Here is a 26,228-nt window from a genome sequence, read left to right as displayed (position 1 = left end):
GTGAGTGTGTGTCTGTGTGCTTGCGTGTATCTGTTTTTATGTGTGAGAGGGGTGGGAGGTTAACGGCTGTACGTTTGATCCCTCCTACTTCCTGCACCACCATCACATGACCCCCATGACTGTGATGATGTCTTAACTGTAGCAGTGATGTCATATTGATGGCGGTGATGTCACGGTATGCAGGTCATCTCTCTCTCTCTCTGTAGTTGGTGGATTGTGCTGTTTCTAATCCCTCATCTCTCTCTGCTCTCTTATGTCTCCCTCCCTCCCTTCCTCTCTCTCTCCCCCTCCTTTCTATCTGTCTCTGTGTACTTCTCCTCCTCCTCTCTGTCCTCCTGTTTGACCCTCTCTCTTCCCTCTGTATCTTTAACCCTCCCCACCTCCCTTCCCCCCTCTGTGTCTTGTTTTCCCTCCATCAGGTGTCCCAATGACTATACGGGGGACCGCTGTGAAAACTCCGTCATGGCCAATTTCTACAGTATGTCCATTTGCTCTTGTCTGTCTCCTTCTCACTGAGATGCTGCATGCTACATCGGAGGGGTTGGATGGAGGGAGCGATCTGTGTGTGTGTGTGTTTGCAAACCTGCTCTTGTGTTTCATATAAGTAAATGTGTGTGTGTGTGTGTGTGTGTGTGTGTGTGTGTGTTCTTGTACTTCCTACATAGTGAGGACCACAACACGTTTTTAACCAACAGAGTGAGGACATTTTTGCAAAGTGAGGACATTTCGGCCGGTCCTCACTTCTTTAAAGGCTTTTTTGAGATTTCAGACTTTGTTTTAGGATTATGGTGACATGATAATGATAATTAACTGAAACTGTGGGTGGTTACAAAACTAACTAAAATTATAGTGAAAATGTCCTTTGTTTTTGTCTTTGTCAACTTTTTTCATGCATAATGAAGATGGATAAGGCAAAAGGAAATAAAGGCAAAATTTACTGTTAATTTACAAAAAACTAAAACTAATAAACACTAAACTAAAACTAAAGCATTTCAAAAAAATAAATACTACACTAAAACTAGCAAACACACTCTAAAAACATATCAAAACTAACTGAATTTAAAAACAAAAAATCACAACCCAATTAAAAATAAAACTAATGAAAAATTCAAATCTATTTTAACATTGCCGGGAAATCCACTATTCCAATGAGGGTCCTCACAAAGATAGAAGTACAAGAATATATGTGTGTGTGTGTGTGTGTGTGTGAGTGTGTTTGCATGCCTCTGTGTCCACCCCTTCCTCTACCTGTCTCCCCTGGTTCCTCCGTGGTGCTCCTCTGGTCACCAGAAACAAACAATCAAGATATTATTCATAATTTACACAAAAAAATATGTGTCACACTAGTTCATCTACTACTTAGAGCTCATACCATACTGGATATGTGACCTAGAAAGCTGTTTAAAAAAGCCCCAGAATTGACAACTCAACACTAAGCACCGCATTTTGACGCTGTGTCAACCCCTAAAAATTGTATTTTTAAAAAGTAAATTGCACACAAAATACTGCTGTTGTCGCTTGATCCAGAGAACTGCACACAAAAAAACAGAGGAGACAGAGGATAAACACAATAAGAAATACAGGAGGTTGGAGTTATTTGCTTTTATTGGAACACTTTGTCACTTTTTTTGTAAATGGTCCATCGGTGCTGTTTAGATTTTAAGCAGTAAAAAAAAAATGAAACAAGCAAGGTTGAACTATGTGGATAGAAACTATTATTACAAGGTTAAACTTTTTCACTGTAAGCTCTCTTTTAAACAAAGAGAAGAATCTTGCATTACTTACTTACTTTTTTGTGTAGCAGAACGACTGACAATCGAAGGCTTCAGACGGAGAACAGTATAAGTCCCTCTGACATTGTTTTGAACAGCCGCCAGTCATTGCTACAAGCTATAGTGTGTCCAAAATCCAAATAATTTGGCAAGTGAATCAATATGTTCAACATTTTAAGTCTTCATGTAATGAGATTTGAAATCATCACTCATGGTTCTATCTATCTAAGGGTCAGTCCCTTTGTGATACTGATTTTCATATAAGCGCAGTTACTTGATATCATGTCAGTGGAATCTGTTCTGAACTAAGAGATTAAGATAAAACCAGCAGGAATAAATGTTGTTTTCACTCTAAGCATCCATGGATCATCTGATGAAATCTTTCATTATGGCATGTGGCTAAATGCTGCTTGAATTGTTCCAGGGTTGACTTCTAATATGTTCAAAATGGTGTCACATGTTTTGCTTCTCATCACAGTGTAATTTAATCACAGGGATAGTTTGACATTTTTGTGTGCGTGTTTGCTTTCTCGCTGAGAGTTGAGATTAGATGAATCGATACCACTCTCGTGTCAGTACAGCTTAGCTTAGCATAAAGACAGGAAACAGGGAAGACACGTATCCTGGACCTGTCTAACTTTAACAAAATCCAGCAACCAGCACCTCTAAAGCTCATCGATTCTCACGTCGTATTATGTGAGTCTGTAAAAACTACAACTTGCGGTTTCACAGGAAATTATGTGCCAAACTATTTCTTGGCCAGGAGCAGTGACTTCCTTTATTGTCGATATCTTGAGGTTACTTGGAAACCAGTGGTGCTGATGCCCCCCTGCTTCCAGTATTTATGCTAAGCTAATGCTAATGCTACAGCTCCTCTGCATGGTAAATCACAGCTGCAACCGCTTACCCGTCGACACAAGGTGCAAGCCTATTATAATATTAAGCATCACTTAAAAAAACTAAGATAATATACAGTCATGGAAAAAATATTAAACCATTGTTTTCTTCAATTTATGTTCATTTTAATGCCTGGTACAACTAAAGGTACATTTGTTTGGATAAATATAATGATAACAACAAAAATAGCTCATAAGTGTTTAATTTAACAGCTGATATCTAGACATTTTCATGGTTTTCTTGTTAATGATTTCAGTTATCATCAAGAACACTATGGAAAAGGTCTAGATATCAGCTCTTAAATTAAACTCTTATCAGCTGTTTTTGTTTTTATGATTATATGTGTCCAAAGAAATGCACCTTTAGTTGTACCAGGCATTAAATTGAACAAGAAATTGAAGAAAACAATGGTGGTCTAATAATTTTTTCCAGGACTGTATTTTAAAAGAATATTTTTTTGCTATTTGTAGTATTGAGCAGCACTTCTGCCTGATTGAAGCAGCTCTCATATCCAGGTGCTGCAGAAGACAGAGCTGCTGCACAAAGCAATAACAAAAATAATATTAATTTGATGAACAAGTTTGTTTTAGAAGTTTTTATGAATAGCCCAAGTTTGTTTGTTACCCTCCATGTTTCGCCTCTGATTTTTTTTCTCAGCCAACGCTTTCAATAAAATGCTGTATAAGAGAAGCCGTCAGTTCCATTAATTATATTTATGTATTTGGAAAGGACTGGAAAGGATTGATGCAATCGTTTAACTGTAATATATTTACTATCCAACACTTCAAGTCTGAGCCAGCCAATGCAGGACTCGGCCTGGTACATTTTTTTTAGTACCACCTCTGAGCCGATACCAGAAGGTGGAATTAAAACACTGCAGCCCACTGAGAGAATCATCACTAGTGCACATCCTGCACAAACCCGCCATTTTTAAATAGCCAAACTGTCAATAGCAAACATATTTTTTCTATTCACTTGACCCAGATTTAGTTTTGCAGCCTGCCAAACTATACCAAACAACTGACAAACTACACTCCCTTGCCGATGAAAGGATCCAGCAAGCAGTGGCGGTTCTACACCAATGTTCCTGTGGGGGCCAAGGAGGGCCCAGTGTTTAATCAGAGGGGCCCATTAAAAAACGGCAAAGATGATATTTAAGCATTAAAAAAACTTTATTTTAGCTTATTTAAAAATTTAATTTAAGTATATTTAGTATACATTGATTGAATCAATGAGACTTATTAACAATTAAAATTATTTTTGTACGACAATGACATTTTATCATTTTTGTGCACAATTATTTTTTTATTTTTAAAGTGCAGAACAGTGAGAATGATCTTTTTTTATATTTACTAGAGCTGAAACAATTAATCGATTAATCGAACAATATTCGATTATTCAAATAATCATCAACTATTTTGATGATCGAATAATTGGTTTGAGCAGTTTTTTAAAGACAATAAGTCCAAATTCTCTGATTTACGCTTCAACACTTCTGGTTTCTTTGTTCCTTTATGACAATAAACTCAATATCACTTTGGTTTGTGGACAAAACAAGAGATTTGAGGACGTCATCTTGTGGTTTGGAAACACTGATTGATATTTTTCAACATTTTATTGACCAAACAACTAATCGATTAATCGTTTAAATAATCGACAGATTAATCGATAATTAAAATAATCGTTAGCTGCAGCCCTAATATTTAGTTTTTATTGCACAAATAAACTTTTATACAATGTACATATTCTGGGTTTTTTTTGTGTACAATGAGATATTGTTTGAGCAAAAAATAGGTAAGAATTGTTCCTTCGTTCATTCTTATAAATTGATAGTTTTAATTAGACACGGGCCACAGCAGGGGCCAAGGGCTCCTTCACAGGGGCAGTGGCCCCTGTAGGCCCCTGTGTAGAACCGCCACTGCCAGCGAGCGTTGCGTTAAAGATGCCGTCACAGCTGCAATCAGCTCCACTGAGAGGGTACTGTCTGTTGTGTGACACAAAATAGACAAAATATTAACTTTCCAGATAGGATTCAATTTTCTGATCTTACTCTCAGCCTGAAAGCAAATACACAGACTTTCAAAAATGTCTAACTCTTCCTTTAAATCACAGGGATGCAAACAGGGCATGTTTTGTCACTCTCCTGTGATTGCATGGGCAGTGACACTGAAACACATTATAGTTACTGGTACCATCAGATGGTAACCAGAGACAAGTACATAAAGTGTTTGGCCTTGCTACTTTCATACAAGAAAAAAGTTCTCCTCTGTTTATCTGCTGCGTCATGCTCCTGTTACTGTTCCCAGCAATCACAGAGAGATCAAACCAGAGGGGTAAAAATGAGCCTTGTTTCCAGGGGTTAAATACTGTTGCTCCATGTCATGTTGTCTTGCTTTGCTGTCTGTCTGATGTGGAAGTTTCCTCACTGAATAATGTCTAATTTAAACCAACACCAGGTTTTTACACCATGAGATATCACACTATATGTAATGTCTGCTTTTTTTGACCCCATCATCAAGCCGTTGTCTACATGCTGAAATCTGTCTGTGTGCTTTTATTTTTGCATTGTGACGCTCTTACAGTCAGTCGAAGCAACACTTTCTGCTGTTTCTTACGGACATAAAGCACTGTCAGTATGTAGGGTAGCTCAGGTCAGGGTGGACAGAAGATTGTATGGGCATCTCTCTTTATAGCCAGTAATGCATGCAAAGACATGGAAATTGGGGATGCCGAGATGATTTCTCTGTAAATCATATGAAAGGTTATAATAGCTGTACGCAGCAGTAGTGGGACAAAGTGCTATACAAGAGGTATGCTGTAATCAATACAGAGGCACACAGTTGCCATTAGTCAAACGAGTTACAGCACCCACCCCCATTTGCTGTGCCAGCCTCATCGACTGTACTGTGTTTTTATGTTGGAGAGTAACTCACTGCTTTTTACCTTTTGTTTTTTTGTTTTTTTTTGTTTTTTTTGTTTTGTATTTCTGTCTGTTGTTTACTCCAGAAATGAGGTCTAGTAAATATAGCAGTAAGTGATGTGGCTTCTTGTCTTGCTGTCTTTGTCCGTCTGTCTCTGCATGTCTTTTCCTGCCTGTTGGCTTCTCTTTCCTTCTGCCTTTGGTTCATTTTCTCCCTTCGTTTTTCATTTTTGTTTGGTTACGTTTTGGGTTGTTTTGTTTTGTTTTGTTTTGTTTTTTCCTATAATTTCTGGGGGTCACAGAGCTGAGGCTGTCTGAGTTGTCTGTCTGTTACTGGACGGTACACGTGTCAATCACTATGATTGACAGCACTAATTAACTTATATCCTGGTTCAGCGTATACAGGACATGAAAATAATATATCTGCTCCAAAGTGGACATTACAGCTGACCCTATCTGTCTCTTTCCTTTTACCACGACAACTTTCTGCGCTGGCAGGGCTTCTCAGAATTGAATTTACGGGTATGGAACATTATTATTCATTTTGCTGTGCTTAAAGGGTTTGCCAAGATCCTCTCACAGTCACACATTATTGTACCATCTTCTTTCTAAAACGAACAACTGGGTCTCCCTCAACCTGTCCCTCTTTTTCTCCTGCCCACTAACCTGCTTTTAAGACATGTAACCTCCCCTCTCTGCATGCACTCTTCTTACTGTCAGAAGCACACATTAGAGACAGACACAAATTAACTGGGAAGGATACATTAATAAAAGAAAGAGCAGAGGTGAATTATCCACCAGGCCTGTCACAAGTCAAAGTTGTGTTAACCTGGACACCATATTAGAGCAAAAGCTACCTCCTTTGCCCAAAAAATCAGAGGCTGTTTCACATCATCGATAAATACAAGTATCTGGCTCGTCCTCTGGGCTTTGGCAATGCGCATATTGGTTTCAGCAGCCCGTCGAATAAAAACATGCAAGCTGCGAGTATTTTTGCAAAGCGTTGCCAAAAGCTAGCAAAAGGCCTGACCACATAGTCTGTCCTTATTATTCTGCCCTTGATTGACTCAGTGTCAGAGTGGAGAGCTCGCCTGTCCTAAATCACGATTGCTGTTGGCTCCACTGTGCCAGCGAGATCGCCTTCCCATTTCCCTTTGCCTTTCTGTATCAGTACCCTGTGACACACACACAATGCCGGGCCAAGGCTCTCGTAGGCTTGTCAATCCCTACAGAGGCCCTTTATTTAGAAACCCCCCCTCCTCCTCCCTTAACCCCCTGCCTTCCTCTACAGTGGCGTGTCCTGAGATTTTTGAGGAAGGGGAGACAGGGAAAGGTGATGAATAAGGTTAAAGGGAGAGTTTTTGATTCACCTGATCTTGTTTAAGCTGATCTCAGAAACACAATAATTGAAGAAAAGACAGATTGTCTTCAGATATAGATTCCTCACGTGTGTCACTGTATAAAGTAGACAACCTTTAGTGAAAAGAAAGATAAAAAACTAGCAAATGATTGTGTAGCAGAAGGGTTATGACATTGGAAAACAATGATTGATCCTTAGTGACTTTAATTCAGCCGTGACTAACAATTCAAGGGCCTCTATAATCCAGTTTTAGGTGATAAGGAGACAAAGTCAGGCCAGTGTGTGGCTCCTGGGAACTAGTTTCTCCCCGGGCCTTTCTCCTGGACACGCCCCTGCTCCCCTTTCAGCCCCCCCTCCTCTCCTTTCCCCTGTCTACATGTTTCCTCCTGCTCCTCCTTCCTCACCACTTAGCCTTTTCTCCTTTTACTCCCCCTCTCCTCCCCTCATGTTCTGTTCTGTTTGTTGCTCCCTCTGTCATTGTGTCGTTGCGCTTTCCGTTTCTGACACAGAGTGTTACACCACAGCAGGCCCAGAAAAACTGAAAATAACCCAGATAAACCGAGAAGTATTCACACGACGTCACCACGAACCTGTTAGAACTTAATGAGCTTAATGTGTTCCAACTCTGCCTAGAGACGTTCTCACTGACATTAAAGCACTAACTCTCTCCCGTCACCAGCACACACTTTGTCAACCTCATACAAATCTCCCAGAAGTGTTGTTGGGAGAATCTTTAGAGAACAAATAGTAAAACGTAGGACATACAAATTAATTATTTGTAAAATTAAAGGCTAATTAAATAGCATAATAAGAAAACGTGAATTGTCTTTCTTATATATGTTTCCAAATGTTGTTGACTGTTAGAGATGTTTCTCTTTTAGCAGGACCCTTTAACCTGAACAATTAAAGCTGGCTACCGTCTGAGAGTCATACAATACAAATTAATACAAGACAAAATAACAGGATGATCTGATAAAACATTTTAAATACGATCCAGAAATGTCAAACCTAGGCCTGTCACGACAACACATTTTTTAGGGTGATATATTTCCCCAGAAACTATCACGATAAACAATAGTATTGTTTTATCGATGTTGTTTTAGTTTTATAACAACATTGGAGCATAATAAGTACATCCTTTTCCACAGCAATTCATTTTTGCTGTCTCAAGAATATTAAACATTGCAATTGAAATGTGGAAAATAAATATTAAAATATCCTAGACAAATAAAACACAATTAAATAAACCTCTGCCTCTGTTAACAAAACATTGCAATGAGATAGTCATTATGGATTATTTTGTTTTTAAAATAACATATAAACAGCTGGAATGGCTGCTTGGGAAATATATAGGGTTTTTTTGGCAATTCATACTGCCTGTCAAACATTTGTAGCATTACTTTAAACACAACACAAAAAAGCACAAAAAGTCACGCATGTAAACAACAATATATTGAGTCCACAAAATAACTATCGTGTCCATTTTTATATATCGAACAATAAGTCAATATAGTAATTATCATGACAGGCCTAGTCCCACCTGCATAATAACATTAAAGACCAAGCATGGCACACACACACACACACACACACACACACACCACTCCACACGCCTGGACTGAACATGTAAATTGTAGAAATGATGTACGATGAGATAATCTTTGATCTGAGCAGAAATATTATATATATATATATATATATATATATATATATATATATAATATACAATTCAACTGAAATATAAGTGTCTGCATTAAGATGTATAATAATTAAATAGAACAGTTAAATATATAATTAGTGTGTTATTTTTGAAATTGAAGTACTTATTCTTGACATATTTGATTGTGACCAAATATTTCAGTGTACTGCAGAGGAAAAATATTACATATTTGTTTCTTGCAACAAATAAGAAAGTAACTTGATGTACATAATTCAAGGCACATGCAAACACACACAAAAATAAATTATATTGTTGGGAAGGCTAATTCCCTAGTAACCCCCAGCCCCTAAAAAAACCCAAATCGTCAGAGGTGAACCAGGCTTAAAACTTAGGGCAGAAAAATCCTGCTCACAGGCTGCTATTAAATTACGTTTTTAATACTGTTCTATTAAAAAAAAAACAGGGTTAGAGATTAATGAGGTTTGCTTTGACAAAAAATGAAAAGATCCCTCACATTTGGAATTAACTTTTGAAATTCAGTTTAAAAACGCAGCTTTTATTTAAGTGAAATGCCACTGTTTATTCTGTAGTCTTCGTTACCAACATGACCTTTAGTAAGACCATAACAGGGTCACCTAATATAGGCTCCTGTAATAAGCCAAACTCCATAGTGTACTGTACAGCAACAGTAGTTGCTTATACAAGCACAGAAACACAGTAAAATACAGATAATTGAATACATATGGTATCATCCTTTAATCAATAAAATGAAATCTATGCTTAGCTTTGTGAATACTACACTGTTAAACTCTCAGGCCGTTGTGGTGTCAACACTTTGAGCAAAAAATGCTGTATTTGATTTTCTTCATCTGGACGACTTGTCTTTTGGTGACTCCATCCATACAGGCATGCATTCAGATCCCCTCCAGTGTCATCTTTACCATCACATCCCCATGGCCATGTAAATACATTTATATAGGGACAGCAGGAAGTCTTTGTCAGGATGTCTGCTTTTCATCATAACATTTATGAGACTGTAGAACTCCTGTGTTGTAGTAGCTCTGTTTGACTGTAGTACAGTTAAAAGTGAAAGGCATGTGACATTATAGAGCAGGAGTTGTTTTATAGAAAGCACAGGGGATAGGATGGCAGCAGATAATAGTCAAACACTGTTTCTGTAGTTACAATCAATGGAGTAGCTCATGCTGTTCGTGTGTGTGTGTGTGTGTGTGTGTGTGTGTGTGTGTGTGTGTGTGTGTGCAATTTTGTCTGTTTTGTGACTATCTGTCTCCAATGCATGGACGTGTGCGTGCATGTGAACATGTGTGTGTGTTTGTCTGGGTGTGTGTTTCCATCCACAGAGGCTGAGGAGCTCTACCAGAGGCGGGTGCTGACGATCACAGGCATCTGTGTGGCGCTGTTGGTGGTTGGCATCGTTTGTGTGGTGGCCTACTGCAAAACCAAGTATGTGTCTTTGAAGTAAACATGAATGACTCCCAATTGATTAAAGGCTCTAAACCTTCAAATTAACCCACTGTAAAAAAATAAAGATTAAAAAAACATCTAATAAGCTGCCAAAATGAACTTAAAGGGATAGTTAGGATTTTTTAAGCAAGGTTTCTATGATGTTGGTGTAGATAATCAGTGTATTACCTACACCAGGGGTCGGCAACCTTTACTAACAAAAGAGCCATTGTTGGCTAAATAAAGAGGAAAAAAATCGGAATGGAGCCGCAAACCTTATTTTGAGCCTTACAAGAAGGATAAAACAGCCTAAACCTGAGTCTAAATTAGCCTACCAACATTACAAATAGGTCATAATGAGCATTTATTAATATGTTTTTGTCAGAATGCAGCGAAGACACAAGTGCAAATGAGGCAGGACATGGTAAAAAATATCTCAGGAGATTTGAATCGAGAGATATCCTAGCTAGGGAAACTCAAAACTAGACTTGATGTTGGCATAATTTAGAGGTTACGCTGGACCGTAGACTTTCGTAAGCTATGAACAGCTGACACAAGTTTAAAAGTTTCTTAAAAATGTAAATACCATGTATAAGCTTCACATTTTACAATAAAGACTACAGATTGCTTTAGGCCTACGCCAATGGTAAATGAAAATTGAAATGTAAAGAAATTTACATTTCATTTTGTATAGGTTTTTTTGTCGCAGCCACATGGAGCCACTGCAGATGGCCTGAAGAGCCACATGTGGCTCCGGAGCTGTTGCCTCCCCCTGACCTACACTAAACAGCACCAGTTTGGAGAAGCAGGCATGGAAGCTTAGCTATGTGCTGCTTTGAAAGGGGACAGCAGGTTATTTATTTATTTTTTAAGTGTATGGTATACAGGTGCATCTCAATAAATTAGAATATGATGGAAAAGTCAATTTCCAGTAGTTCAAGTCAAATAGCCCCAACAAGTATTGAATCATATAGATGGACATACTTTTGAGAGACAACATTTACATATTAAACATACTTTTTAAAATTGGTCTTTTGTAATATCCAAATTTTTTGAGACACTGAATTTTAGGTCTTCATTAAATGTAAGCCATAATCATTATAATTAGAAGAAATTAAATAATTTAAGACATGAATTGTTTCATTCTGTGTGTAATGGATCTATATAGTGTTATTTCCACTTTTTGAATTGAATTACTGACATAAATAAACTTTCTACGATATTCTAATTTATTGAGATGCACCTGTTTGTCAAATGTTTTCACCATTTAACCTTGCCATCAGACAGCACATTCTTAAACGGGATTGATGCCATTATCCACCTATACAAACAGTAATTTCATTTTACAAGACCGGGGAGCATGCTGATCACTTGCTGCCTTAATAAGTTAGTTTGTGATATTGTTCAACTTTCGTGAATCTAAACTAACCCTTTAAAACACCAAAGTCACACAGTAACACAAAAAACTAGGAGGTTGAGACAGCGGTAGACCAGCAAGTCCTGTGTTTTGTGAGGTTAAATTGATGTTTGTGTCAATGGAGTCTGGTGGCTTTGAAGAGAGCATAGATAACTGCTCCATGTCCCTGTCAGAAAAGGCTCTCTGCAGTCAAGGTAAAGTGATAAAAATATAGTAAATATAGTAAATACAGTGTCTTGCCTCACAGCAAGAGGGTCGGCGGTTCGACTCGGCTCTTCAATATGGACTTTGCATGTTCTAACTGTGTCAGCGGGGTTCTCTCCGGGTCCTCCGGCTTCCTTCCACAGTCCAAAAACATGCACTTAGGTTTAATTGGACACTCTAAAATTGTCCGTAGGTGCAAGAGCTTGCATGGTTGTCTATCTCTATGTGTCAGCCTTGTGATAGTCTAGCGACCTGTACCAAGCCTCTCGCCCAATGTCAGCTGGGATCGGCTCCAGCCCTCCACAACCGGAGTGCGGATAAGCTGTTAAGGATAATGAATGAATGAATAGTGTACACTTTGTGTCTGAAGTAAGTTAAGCTGCTGCAACCCATACACAGCATTACATGACTTTGTGCCAGTACTCCTGACTGTTTCTCCGAACTGGGAGCTCACTGACCACCATCTACTGTACTATCACTCGTCATGTGTATTAAAGAAGGAGGTTGCTAACAAGTGGCTAAATGAGACTACAGAGGATATGAGGCCCTGTTTACACAAGTACGCTTGGGGTAAAAACATCAAAATATTTTATGGGAAGTGCCTTTCGTTTAGACGGTGCCGCCGTTTTTGTAGCTTAAAAGCGCTAAAATCTGAAACCACCCTCCAGAGTGTAAAACTGTAATCCGTTCCACCGTAGTGTTTCCGTCTACACTGCCAAGACACAAAACTCTGCTCACGTCACATACATGCTCCAGTACAGGGAAATAAACAAACGTGGGATTATTTCCATGCGGAGTCTTTCCACCAAATGTACAGGATATGTACAGATAGTATTAGTGAACAGAGAAGGATCTGTAATTACCTCTATCACATTTTGGATGCACCAGTTGGTCGGAGGCGTGCCAGACGGCTTTGGACGAGACCTGGGAGATGTAGTGGATGGTGGAGAACTTTGTGGAAGGAGTAGCTGATGAAAATGCGTGGCGTGAAAACTTCCACATGCCCAAATATGCTCTTATTGCTTTAAGTGATGCTGCCTTGCATGACACCCAATCCAATTCACACACTGAGTCACCGTATGCACGCAGATTTCCTCCTGAAAACGCTCGTCTAAACGCGAAATAAAAAGTGAGGACGCAACGCCACTTTTGCGTCTTCTATCAGACCGTCATCATGTAAACGGAGCCTAAGACTGCAGAGGATCTTAGTGTTGGTGACGGTGAAGTGGTGTGACCATGGTCTAGTTGGCTCATAGTCTAATGTTAGCTTTTTACTTCTGGTGAATAATCTTAAATCTTTTAGGAAAATTGTTATGCTTTTTGTCAGTGATCCAAGTTGATGCTAACTTCCATGATGGACTAAAAAAACTTTTAAAAAATCGCCATTCAATTCTGCCTATTATCCAATCATATCAAGAGCTTTAACTTATGAATTAATCCTAACTGTTCTCCGTGGTATTTCTTTTATAAACTGGCAATTTGGATGGACCTCCAATACTGAGCATTTTACAGTGAATAAAACAAGCTTTAATTCACAGTTGGCCAAAAGGTGTGCTATTAAGACCGTGCTGCCGTACCTTGATAATACTGCTGTAACCATAAAACAATCATGTGATGAGTGAAATCCCAACAAGTAATAAAAGGGTTTTTTAAAGAGCAATTATAGTGAGTTACAAAACAATATCAGTCACTGTCTTGAGTTCAGCACTTTTTCCAGGTCACTTATTGTTCTTTTATCACCACCCCTCCAGGAAGCAGAGGAAGAAGATGCACAGTCACCTACACCAGAACCAGAATCAGTGTGTGGAGCAACCCAACCGCATGCTGGCCAACGGACCCAACCACCCCGGTCCCGGTCCCGAGGAGATCCCCATGGGTGACGTGAGTCCAAACTGTAGATACACACAGCAGAGGCTTTCACAGGTCATCTGAGGTCAGATTAAACTGACAGGCAGGAAGTAAGTCACCTCCTGATGACCCTGCACTTCATGCTGAGGAGACAACCACAGCAGGTCACTCTGACAGGGTGAGGGACAGAACTGCTCCCAAAGCAGAAATAAATAAGTAACCATCCTCTTTTAAAAATGCAACAATATTAACTGACTAGATTTCATATAAACACAACAAAAGGTTACTCACCTCATGACATTTTTTTAATAGAGGTGCTAGTTAAGCAACTGTGAAAGCAAATAGATTTAATTATCTATGACTTAGGAGCTCAAAGTGTGGCCTACGCCCTCAGAAAAATTTTGTGCAGCTCCTGAACGTGACATAAAATGCATGCTTTATATTTTTTTAATCTTATGCTGTGCATTCAAATAATTCACTGTCTATGGCTGACATTTAATACACTACTCAGCTGCTGCAGCAATCTGAGCCCCTCGGACAAACATCTGTCAGGTTGTGAATTAGGGCTGGGCGATATGGAACAAAAGTCATATCCCGATATATTTAGGCTGAATATCGATATACGATATATATATATCCTGATATTTTTATCACAAAGTGAGAGCAAATGTTCAGTCAAAGTCAAAGACATGTCACAAGTAGTTTTATTGAAACCATTTATTTAAGTGAACATAAATACTGTATAACAACAGGAGTAACAGGAGCTTTCAAATCAAGGCTTCATAAAGTGCACATTTACTAAAAAAAATATCTTAAATAAAAATAACCGATGAAATAAAATATAACTATATTTTTCTGAAATAGGGTGAAAAAAAAGGATGAAGTTTTTTATTTTGCACAATAATGAGACAAAAAGAAAAATATAAAGAAAAAACAACAAAAGGTAGGTGCAAGGCAGCGGCAAGAAACCCAAAAGGGCTTATACAGGGCCTCTACCTATATTAACTATGATACATATATAAACAAAGAAAAAAAAGAACTAAATCGATATGTGCGATATGGTCTAATTCCATATCGCATTTAGAAATATATCGATATATATTTTTTATGTTGATATATCGCCCAGCCCTATTGCGAATGACTACTTATAGAGAGCAACTGGTTGCATGTAAAGCAGTGGTGGAAAGTAACTAAGTACATCTACTCAAGTACTGTACTTAAATACAATTTTGAGGAACTTGTACTTTACTTGATTATTTCCATTTTTCTGTAACTTTATATTTCAACTCCACTACATTTTGGTCAAAATATTGTACTTTTTACTCCACTACATTTACCTGACAACTTTAGCTACTTTTCAGCTCAAGATTTTACAAGAAACTTAATTTAGTGATTTTTCTTTCTTTCTTGAAGAAATTAAAATGCTGCTAACAAAAAAGCATCAACAAAAATAATCAAATCATATATTTAAAATATATATAAGAATAAGAGTGGTTCCATTTTACATAACAACTACTTTTACTTTTGATACTTTAAGTACATTTTGATGCTGATACTTTTGTACTTTTACTTCAGTAAGTTTTGAATGCAGGATTTTTACTTGTAGTGGAGTAATTTCACAGTGTGGTATTAGTACTTTTACTGAAGTAAGAGATCTGAATACTTCTTCCACCACTAATGTAGAGTAAAGTTAGTGATTTCGATGGACAACTCCCAACTATATTTTTTCTGTACGGCCTTCAATCATTTCCTAATTCTGTAAATTGGCATACTGTCAGATATTGTCAAACTTTGAGCACCTTTGTTCTATTAGCTGCAGTACCTATCAGGAGGCATTGGAGCCACATTTAGTTGCCAGGTTGACTTACCTTTCTTATCAAAGTGCTGCTGAGATAAAGCCAGATATATCTGTTCTTTTGATTAAATATAACTGTCCTATTAATAGGACTTTGGTGTCAAAATTTCAGAATACCCTCAGATATTCATTAATGCTGAAGAAGGGACAGAAAAAGAAGAAGACACTTGAGCTAGATGTCAGCTTCACCTGAGCAAACGGCACAGGAAGCCCACAGAGCCTCGGCTGGTTCACGTCTGCTTATTTAGAGTCGACTGGTCGACTTTATTTAGCTTCAGCTCTTAGATTTAACTCCACCAAGAAGCTTCTTTTAGCCTTCAGAGCAGTTTTGCCACCAAAAGAGTCTGAGTAAATAAAGCTCTGATCCACTGACAACAGAGGGAAATATGGTGGCACAGAGCTGACAGACGTTAAGGAGAGGGCACAAACACCTACCATTCTCCTGGAGACATAATGTGCATGAGTCAGCATAATAGCAACAATGAAAACAGTAAGCAGAGAGAAGTGATGAGGAGTTACAACATATCTGTGCAGGAGAATCTTCTCATCATTAGATATCACTTTATATTTATTTACTATGTACTTTATATTTACTCTTTGATACGTTAGTTATTTGACAATTGAAAATGTAAGTATTATAATGAGTTTATGTATGTGTGTGTGTATTGCAGTACATCTCCAAGAGCGTCCCAACAACAGAGTGTGTGATCAGCCACGGAGCCGAGGGTGCAGGCAACTACGCAGGCAGCCGAATGTCGACCCGTTCCCACCACTCTACCACTGCCTCACATGCTTCCAGGTAGAGCGGCCACACATCCACATGGGCAGACATAGGCAAAATATAGAAACCCCAACATTCCTAATTTTTCCCCTTATGGTTCAGTTATTACCAGTTTTCCTATAGACAGTATATATCTATATGTATTTATAGAAAGTAGCTCCTAGACAACTGTTGGCTGTGAGGTCTGTGTATCAGGAACATTGTTACTGAAAAAGAAAAAGTAAAAAAAAACAAAAAAACATATGTACTATATTTTTCTGCCAAAAATAATAATTCCATTCACAGCTATTGTGTTGTGGCTGCAAAAGAGATCTCAGAGACAACTTTCTTAAACCCTGGGCAGTTAAACCCACTGCTGCTTGTGTGTGTAGATGCCTCAAGAGTTAAAGGAGCAGTGTGTAGGATTTAGTGACATCTTGCGGTAAGGCTGCAGATTGCATCCAACTGAATACCCCTCCTCTCACCCACCAGTGTTTGGTTTGTCCAATCTGAGAAACAATAAAGGGCCCTGTGCTAGGGGGCCTGTGAAGGCTCAGTCTAAACTAACATAATTATACTATTCCTTCTTCCAGATTATACACTAATGAAGCATAATTAACCCTTGTGTTGTCTTAGGGGTCAAAAATGACCTGTCACTGTGCTTAACAGCAGAGGAAAACCTCCTTAATGATCTTTTTTCAACTTGAAATTTGATGACTTTTCCTAGAATGACCCTAGCCTGGCTAATGCCAGACTATATCACAAATGAGATATAGTCTGGAGACCACCAATTCATTTCTCCGTAGAGAAGGCGTGGTTTATGATCCTCCAGAGCCGTTTATTGGGCGCTACGAATGTCTATCATAAGCGTCTGTATGTAGCTCTTAGCCAATCGTATCAATTATACCAGATGACGTATGTAGAGTGACAGAAATTCAAGACGACCACAACGACCGGGGTCTGGCTAAACCCCATTAGCTTAGCTACTAATGGGGCTAGTTGGTAGATTACGCTTTTGCCAAATCCTGTTGGAATCAAGGCTAAAACATCCTTTTTGGTGGTGATAAAGGAGTGTAAAGCCAAATGTTGTTCTTCTTTTAAAATAAACTTTGGCTCTAAACTATCTAGAACACTGTCTACAGCTAGATCCAAAGAGAGCTTCGCGTCTGCTGCAGCCATGTTGGATCCGCAAAACAAACTACAAGCTTCCGTCTGTCCAATAGTACGCGTCATCGTCTTGCCGTCCCTCCCCGTTCTGTGATTGGATACTAAAAGCAGGGCTAAGAATCGGCCATGGACACCATGCTGCCTTGCAGTTCTAAACAAAATCGGGCGTGCGAGGCAGCATGGGTATAGCCAGGCTAGAATGACCCCAGCATGAGAAAAAGTAAAACATTGCCTTTGTTCATATTTCCATGAAAGCTGAACACCATCAGGGTACAAATCTTTTCTTAGGGGTGGTTTTTGACCCAGCAGCTATAAAATCATTTTCATACCACAAAAAAACATAAAACCATGCATGCATGCATGCATGCGGGCACATACACATGCACGCTTGCTAAAAAAATTATGTTTTCTGCACTGTTAGAGGGAAAACCGAGATATATATATATATAAGTTTGTTTCTTAATGCAAAATATATTTAAGTTTTCAAATTCAATCAAGCCGCTTTATTTAAGGGGTTTAGTGAAGTGGTGTATAGAGAAAGTTAAGACAACACAAGGGTTAAGAATATTATACTCTACTTCTGGCAATAGATGCCCCTAAATCATAAGGAATGATTCTGGACTTTTACGCTTGCTGTAAAAACTTTCACAGTTTGTTCCACAAGTATCACAACAATAACCCCTGGAAAGGAAAGAAAAAAACTCTCTGCTTTCTGCCCTAAGCCTCTCCAACTGGATGAGCATGGGCATATGCATGCACTTCATACAGTGACCTGTACGAGCACTAACCTTTCATTTAAATCATCCAGATCATGATTCCTGTATTCTTTGTGGGCCTGTAAAGCTCTCTGAGATGACACACTGTGAATCAAAGCTCAAGCTAGCTTCATAAACAGGAACTTGAGTTAGCAGCAGCTGTGAGCCTTTGGTTATGGTTACAGAAAGACCATGATAAGACTATGCTATGAGTTACGCTTTCTCTTCTTCTGAAATATTTTACTGATATTGACATGTTTTATTCTATTTTAGACTCTCTTTTTGAGAAGTCTGTCCTCCTTTTTTGGTTGCTTTGCAGTGTAGGCAGGTGTTGCCAATGCTGGAAAACCAACTTTTTCTGCAGTATCTTTTGCCATTTAATGAGGCTTTCATCATCTGAAGGGACATGCAAATATATCTGCGTTTGTAGAACAGCCAAAGTGAAAATTCCCTTGTTTTACTTTACACATACAGCACACACAGAGCAACAAGTATAAACTAATTGGCAGTCAATCTCTCAATTTGCCCTCCAACTCCTTCAAAATAAATATGTGTATGTTATGGCATGTTGATGCTTCACTGTCATCACCAGCCACTTGTTCACTTCAATAAACACGTGGCAAATAGCAATTTCAAGCTGGACAGGAAGTGTATAATCACACTGCGTAAGTTCCACAGTGTGCTGTTTACTGTCTATGGGACTGGCAGGATTAAGAACCCTATAATGTTGTTTTTTTATCCAAATTATCATGAGATGGTGCTTTAATAGATAAGGCATGTGATCGTTTTGAAGTATTGTTTTTTTTACCCAGAATTCATCCCTCTTCTGTAACTTTAAATACTACCTTTCAAAGTTGTTGTGCTAACACCCACACCTGCAGACACGAGGAGCAGACGTGGAGCATGGAGCGAACAGAGAGTATGAACTCAGACTGCCAGTCAGGTGGGCTGTCCAGCTCTGTGGGAACCAGTAAGTGCAGCAGCCCGGCGTGCATGGCGAGGAGGGCCGCCCACTGGGGCTGCACGGACATGTCCGGACCGGGAATGCAGTACGGGGATTCCTACGACTCTCTACGAGACTCGCCTCACAGTGACAGGTAGGGAAGGTGCTTGTGTGTGTGTGTGTGTGTGTGTGTGTGTGTGGTGGGGTTTAATTTTGGTCATGACTTTACAACACTTACTGTATTTTGTTTTTATCTCACAACCCTCTTTACTCTTTGGCGACCCCAAGTGGCAGTTAAGGACAACAGGCATTGAAGGACTACATTACCCAGATACTGTATATTGTAATGTGAATTTAAAAATTAGTGCTGTAATGGTTGTAACTTGAATGACATAATTCAACAGGTCTGACTCAACCTCAATCTATTTTTTTATGTTTACCAGTTAATTACAGTGGGCTTGTGAGCTCAGGGCACTAAAAATAATTGCAAACACGTGCAAATCGACACAGCGCGCGCAAATGAAGAAACATCTTCACCAATTTGATACACATGTACAGTTTTTATCCCTGCAAATAAAGAAACTGGCTGCAAGAAAATCACAGCACATCTGTTTCCAAGGGACACTTAAAGTTGGTGCACACAGCCGGGACATGCTAGCTGTGTTTTCCAACACCCATAGCCTACTAATTAATATGCCAGAAAAAGATTTTGTATGTCCCCATACATTGTATTAAATGCACCAATGATGGATAGTCAAATTCAATAACATCATAATCTGCAAACCCCAACAAGTGCTTTGTCTGAGCTGTGTGCACCATCTTTTAGTGTCCCCTGGAAACAGTTTGTGAGCTTCCTGCAGCGCTCTTTCTAAACGATGCACATTGTCGTCAAATTGCTGAAGATGTTCCTTCATTTGCTTGTGTTGTGTCCTTTTGTACACGTTTCTTCATTTGCAGTGCATTAACCTCTCAGGGCCACCATAAATAAAGGCTTCCTACAAGACCCAGAATGCCCTCTGACTTACACGCAGACTTTGTTTGGATCATCTGTGTGTACAACAACAGTACAGTTGCTTTATACTGAACATGAATATTCTGTGAATTATTTTTCACACAGTATTTAAAGGAATGTGACTCGTCTGTAAAAACAGACAAACCAAACAGGCGGTGATCTGCTTTGTGTATTCCTATTGTGCTTCTTATATTATTTTAACCCCCCTGTTATGTTTGTTTCTCACATTGTTTATATTTAATTAATTACTCCATTACTAATCATTTCAATCAATATTTAGTGCAATGGCGTTCTTTACCTCTCACAGATCATGGTTCAATGATGATTATTAACTCGTTTTTCATTTTAAAAAATGCACGTTAAAACTTTTTTATGTACATTGGAAAGACCTACATATAAAAAATAGTTTTACATGACATTGATATTAGATTTTAGTCTAAATTAAAAATAAAAATAAAAATCTTTTTATGAAAAAATACTTTTAACTGTTCTTTTTCAGATTTTCAAACTTTGAAATGGGTCCATTTGACCCGCAACAAAACAGGAGGGGTAAACAATTTTTTTAATTTCAGTAGATTTTAATGGAACAAATTTGTAAATTATGATAGGTGAAAATCACTTCGGTGCTTAATGGACTCAATGTTTCAACATTTTGAATCTCTTTTGTGGCCAAACTGTGCATTAACAACTAGACTCAATAAAGTGCAGCAGTCATACGCTCTTGGCGAAGGCACATGTTCAGTCATGTTTTTCATATTCTTGGGACAGACTGAGTGGGCAGTGAGGTGGCTCAGCAGTTAACACTGTTGTCTGAAGGCAGAAAGGTCCTGCGTGTGAGCCTGAGCCACCTGGCTGCAGTGTTTCTGTGTGGAGTTTGTATATCTCCGCCCACAGTCCAAAGTCTTGCAGGTCAGGAGGACTGGAAAGTCTTTACTGCCTGCAGGTGTGTATGTTGTGTTTTGTCTGTGTGTGTTATCCCAGTGCATGCTGGGTAGACTCCAGCCCCCCGGCCCTGAAGAGGACAAGTGGTTTATAAAACAGATGGATGGCACTCATTGAGATTTAGATTAAGAACAGTAACAAGTCAGTGTCAGCCAAGTCAGTGTCAGCCGTTCCATCTGTGTCTGCATCAGAGAAGTGAAAGTCATACAACATTTTTGTATCCCAGTGATTTATTTCATCAAAACTTGTGTCATGTGTATTGTACGGTCACTGGCAATCAAATTACTTTACCCGAGTGCTAAATTAAAATACATATGAAATGCTGTTGTTATGTTGTTATGTAGTTGGCATCTACAATCATGGAAAAAATGATGAGACCATTGTTTTCTTTACTAAAGGAAACTGTATTACCTAGACTATATAAACTGTATTTATTTACTTTAGGCATCCATATTTTGGGGTTATATTTCATTGTGAAAACCCTGCAGGTCATCCACCTGCCAATGGCCTAAACAATATTTAATAATCATATTCAACCCAGTGTTTTCACATGCAGTCAAGTTTACAGTTACAACTAAAGGTACATTTGTTTGGACAAATATAATGATAACAACAAAAATATCTCATAAGAGTTTAATTTAAGAGCTGATATCTAGACATTTTTCATGGTCTTCTTGGTAATGATTTTGGTTATTATCAAGAAAACCATGGAAAATGGCTGGATATCAGCTCTTAAATTAAACTCTTATGAGCCTTGAGTTGTACTAGGCATTAAAATGAACAAGAAATTGAAGAAAACGATGCTCTAATAATTTTTTCCACGACTGTATTAATCTTTCTATTGTCAGTTATAACGGAAGATGTGATTCAGACACCGCAATAATGTGCTGTCGTCTCTGTATCTCTCTAGGTATGTGTCGGCGCTGACCACGCCAGCGCGCCTGTCTCCGGTGGAGTTCCACTACCCCCCGTTGCCGCCCCAGGTACCCACCTTCCAGATCACCTCACCTAACACAAGCCACGCCCTCTCCCTGCCCCCCGCCGCTGCCGCCTACCACAGAGACGACGACCAGCCGCTGCTAAGATGCCCAGATGTACGTAGGCAAATATAGTACACACATACCAATGACTCATGACAGGAGCACGATAGTTACAACATACCATCAGTTATCGGATCGGGCAGGGTATTTTCTAATTTCTTTTTACCATTGTCAACATATCTCGTACAAAGGACAAAACCAGTGGAACATCAAGCTATCTCTTTTTGTTTTGTGACTTCCCTACTCTATCTATAGCACTCAGGCCCATTTATTAATTATTTTTTTATCTAAAGAACATTCCCACAACAGCTGGGTAGCCTAGTTTTATACCTTCCAGTCTTTTGTTTATGTCAACTAAAGATCTCTGATCTTGACTATTCCAACTTATCTGTGAAAAGTGTTCACACTCCTCTACTGAAGGGGAAGATGTCTGTGCACTTCACTACAATCTGAGATTCAAATGTGTAAAGGAAAAAATAGATTACGTATGTCACAGCTTCAAAAGCCAATCAAAATCTGTAAAAATTTGAAACCTCCACCACAGATTGGACCTGTCAGTACAGAGAGTGAAAACAAACCCATCTTAGCAGATGTAGCGACTGAAATCATAGCAGTCGTTCAGAGGCTAAGCGTTGGGTGTTTGCTTGGAATTTAAGGATTTTATTAATGAAGAAAAAACAAGTTTTTATAACATGCTTAAAGTATTAAAAAATGAACCACAGCAATCCAAAGTAATAAACAGCGGTCAACAAAAATACGACCTCCCAGTGACTTACCCTCTCTCTCTTCGTTACCTTCACGCCGTGCCAGTGCACAGGTGAATATATTAACTAGAGGTTATCGCCCATATTCCTGTGACCCAGTTACTGCGATATTTTAAATAAACACCAACAAAAAGAACAAACTATAAACAATCAAAATAACCCAAATAAAAACTACAAAAATCTATCTATTGTCTATTTACACCTCGTATATATATATATATATATATATATATATATATACACACACACACACAGTAGTGTTCAATATAATAGCAGTCCACTGTGACTAACCAGATTAATCCAGGTTTTTAGTATATTTTTTATTGCTACATGGCAAACAAGGTACCAGTAGGTGCAGTAGATTCTCAGACAACCAACAAGACCCAGCGTGATATGCACGCTCTTGGAGTCAACCAACTTGTGGCACCTTTCAGCTGTTATTCCACTCCAAGATTCAACGTTTCTTGGTTCTCAATTGGATTAAGGTCCGGGGATTGGGCTGGCCACTCCATAACATCAATGTTGTTGGTTTGTATATAACTGTATATAACTAACAAGTAACATCACAAATGCTAACTACACTTCATCATTCTGATACGTTTGCTAACCGTTGATTTTGGTGCACAACAAACTCCTCATCTGAGTCTTGAGGCTCACACATGTAAGACTGTATATCTGATGTTTCCTTTGGAGAAATGGAGAGAATGGAGAAAATAAACCAGACGCCAAACAAACGCTGCAGATCATGTTGCACTGCTCAATAATCACAAAAGAGTATTTTAACATATCTTTAATATTAGTCAAACAGGAGAAACTAATGCCTTTGTTGAGGACTATTCATCATCCGCGTAGTAATTTACATTTGGGGCTCTTGTAAGTATTCACGGGAGCAGGACTGTATATATAGGATCAACTCAAAATGACCTATGGCATGTTTTCATGGTAGTGAAGGATCATCAGTGCAACAGTGTCTCTCTGAGAAATATATTTAACTTCCCATAAAATCTTTTGTTCAAAATCTGTTTTTCTTTTCAGGATGGAAGTTTATACCGGCAGCCCCGGCGTCCACGGCGACCTTACCTGACGGAGAGCACGGGCAGTCTACCGTCCAGCCCCTACCGTCTCCCTGACGACGAGGCCTACGAGACCACACAGGAGTACGCCTCTTCGCGAGAACCTATCCGGAGTCGGCGCCGCCCGCGACGCAACCGCCTCAACGGACACATCTCCCAGCGTTCAACGGGCTTACGGGACTACAGCTCACAGAGCTTCAGCCAGTCAGAGGAGGAGGAGGAAGAGGAGGAGGAAGAGGATGCTCACGGGGAGAGCACACCTTTTCTTAGTATGCAGAACATGAACATGGACCCGCCCTTAACCGTCCCGGGTTTCCGTTCATCATCCGGTGCGGACACACGGACTCACCGCGGGCTGAGTCGGCCGGGGACGCGCAGCAACGGGCAGAGCCGCGGCTCCCAGTCACAGCGCTCCAAGGCTGACAACATGCCCCTTTAAGACTGGACCCCCCCCCCCCCCCTCCCCCCCGCCACCACCCACCCCTCCACCTCACACACTCCCCTTCCTCCTACACACAACCAGTGGACTAGAGACCTGCACCTAGGAGAAATATTTTTATTTTGTATAACAGACAGATATTCTAAACAAATGAAATATTTATTTTCATTTCAGCAAAAATTGTCTACTAGCTAACAGCAAAGACTTTTTTTATAACGGGGGGGAAATATTTATATGTAAAGTTTTTTGATTTACAGCATTATGAGAGATGAAAAAATAAGAGAATTACGTGCCAATTTTTTCACAAGTTAGATAAATAGAATAATATTGTGGTGCCTTTTGCTGTATGCTGAAGTCGGAGGTCCCATTGAGTTTTTGTAGCCTTTCTTATAAAGACTCCTCGTTTTTATAGAGACCAACCCTCTTCCTTCCTTTTGCTTTGGTTTTTTCTCTGATTTGGGATCTTCCTCTTTTTGAACTGTGATCTGATTATGTCATCATGCAATATTGATTCCTCCTGTGTAAAAGGTGTCTGTTTACATGAGTATGATCCACGCGATGCGCTCGTTTCACAGGGACATTTGTCACTGACGCAACCGGAAGTGTAGGGTAGTTTTTCTCGGATGATTTTTTTTTCTTTTGGATGAGTCACATCGATCATTTATGTCCTTGTTCGCTGCCTGTCAGTCATTTGTTGTTATTCCTGTGAAAACAAGAGTGTTAGGGAGTTGTTGAGGGGAAGTAACTCCAGATTCCTGTGTAGGTGTTCAGGGTGCTGCCATGACATGCTGGTGGATGCAGTGTGTGTGTGTGTATGTGTGTGTGTGTGTGTGTGTGTGTGTGTTTGTGTGCCTGTATGTACACCTCATGAAGCCTCATTCGGTTGGCGCCTCCGTTCACCTTGGAAAGTGTGGTCTCTCGTTTGACTGACATGCTCCTCTCATCAATCCTCACGCTGCCAGAAGCTCCATTGCACTGTAAGACCCTCCCTCCGTGAGCAGTCATTGGCCAGGGAGCTGCCGATCCAAACCGAAACCTAACCAATCCAGTTGTAATCCAGCCTGACTCTGGCCTCCCATGGACTGCCCAGCCCGCCCGTTTCCTATGCCAGCAGCTTAGAGCCGCACTGTGTCTCAGGACTTCCCCATCACGTCATAGCCAAAAGACTCAAAGCAGAGAGCGCACGTCATCTCAGTCACAGTTCAGTCCGCAGGCCAGATCCACTTCCCCTCACTCTCCTTCCTTCCTGTCTGTCCGTCAGGTTTGTTGTGTTCACTCGTGGCCATGATTAAGGGAGCGTGGGTAAAAACTCTTGGAATCAGAAGCAAGATTTTTTTTTTTACTTCAAAAAAGGTTGTGTGTATGTGTGTAAGTGGGCATGTGTGTCGCTGTGTGTGGGGTCACGATGATGATGATGATGATGAAAAAATGATGCGGAGACCACATCTGTTCACTATGTTGAAGGGGCGTAAGAAAGGAATTCTGGGCCCCCTGAGAGGAGGATATTGCTCTGGGTTCCCCCCTTTTCTTTCTTTTTTTTTTTTACTAATATACTACTTTATGGGCCCTCTCCAGCTGTGGGCCCCTGGAATCGCCACCACCTTTCACCCCTGTAGCGATGGCACTGCTCTGATAGGGGGGAAAAAATCGCTTGCGGGTCGTTGCGTGCAGGTTCACTCTGCTAGAGAGCGAGTTTTTTTGAGTCTGACTTTTTCTTTAGCTCACAGCCAAACGGTGGTATATGATAATACTGATTACTGCATCCTTGATTTGCATTCCTATACCTTTTATTGATTGAACCTTTTTTGCTTGGTCATATTGACTGAATGATCTGTTATCTGTCTGTCTCTGTCAGCCCCCCACCACTTCACATCGCCCCTCACCTTCATGTCTTTCTCGCCCCTCTTACCGACCTTCAGAAGCAACTAGCAGATGA

General features: G+C 39.6%; 1 protein-coding gene across 1 annotated transcript in view; it reads left to right on the top strand.

Annotated features, from left to right (window-relative positions):
• Positions 1–24,304, top strand: part of nrg2b (neuregulin 2b) — a 71,414-nt gene extending 47,110 nt beyond the window's left edge. Inside the window, exons 5-12 of the mRNA XM_059346396.1 lie at positions 420–478; positions 6,088–6,111; positions 9,971–10,073; positions 13,446–13,575; positions 16,069–16,196; positions 18,961–19,176; positions 21,887–22,070; positions 23,816–24,304. Coding sequence (XP_059202379.1) covers positions 420–478; positions 6,088–6,111; positions 9,971–10,073; positions 13,446–13,575; positions 16,069–16,196; positions 18,961–19,176; positions 21,887–22,070; positions 23,816–24,292 — 1,321 coding nt within the window. The 3' untranslated portion in view covers positions 24,293–24,304. The remainder of the gene's footprint in view (positions 1–419; positions 479–6,087; positions 6,112–9,970; positions 10,074–13,445; positions 13,576–16,068; positions 16,197–18,960; positions 19,177–21,886; positions 22,071–23,815) is intronic.
• The last annotated feature ends 1,924 nt before the right edge of the window (positions 24,305–26,228 follow it).

The sequence above is a fragment of the Centropristis striata genome, chromosome 12, assembly GCF_030273125.1.
Source record: "Centropristis striata isolate RG_2023a ecotype Rhode Island chromosome 12, C.striata_1.0, whole genome shotgun sequence".
Lineage (NCBI taxonomy): Eukaryota > Metazoa > Chordata > Actinopteri > Perciformes > Serranidae > Centropristis > Centropristis striata.
This window is presented reverse-complemented; position numbering and strand designations above follow the sequence as displayed.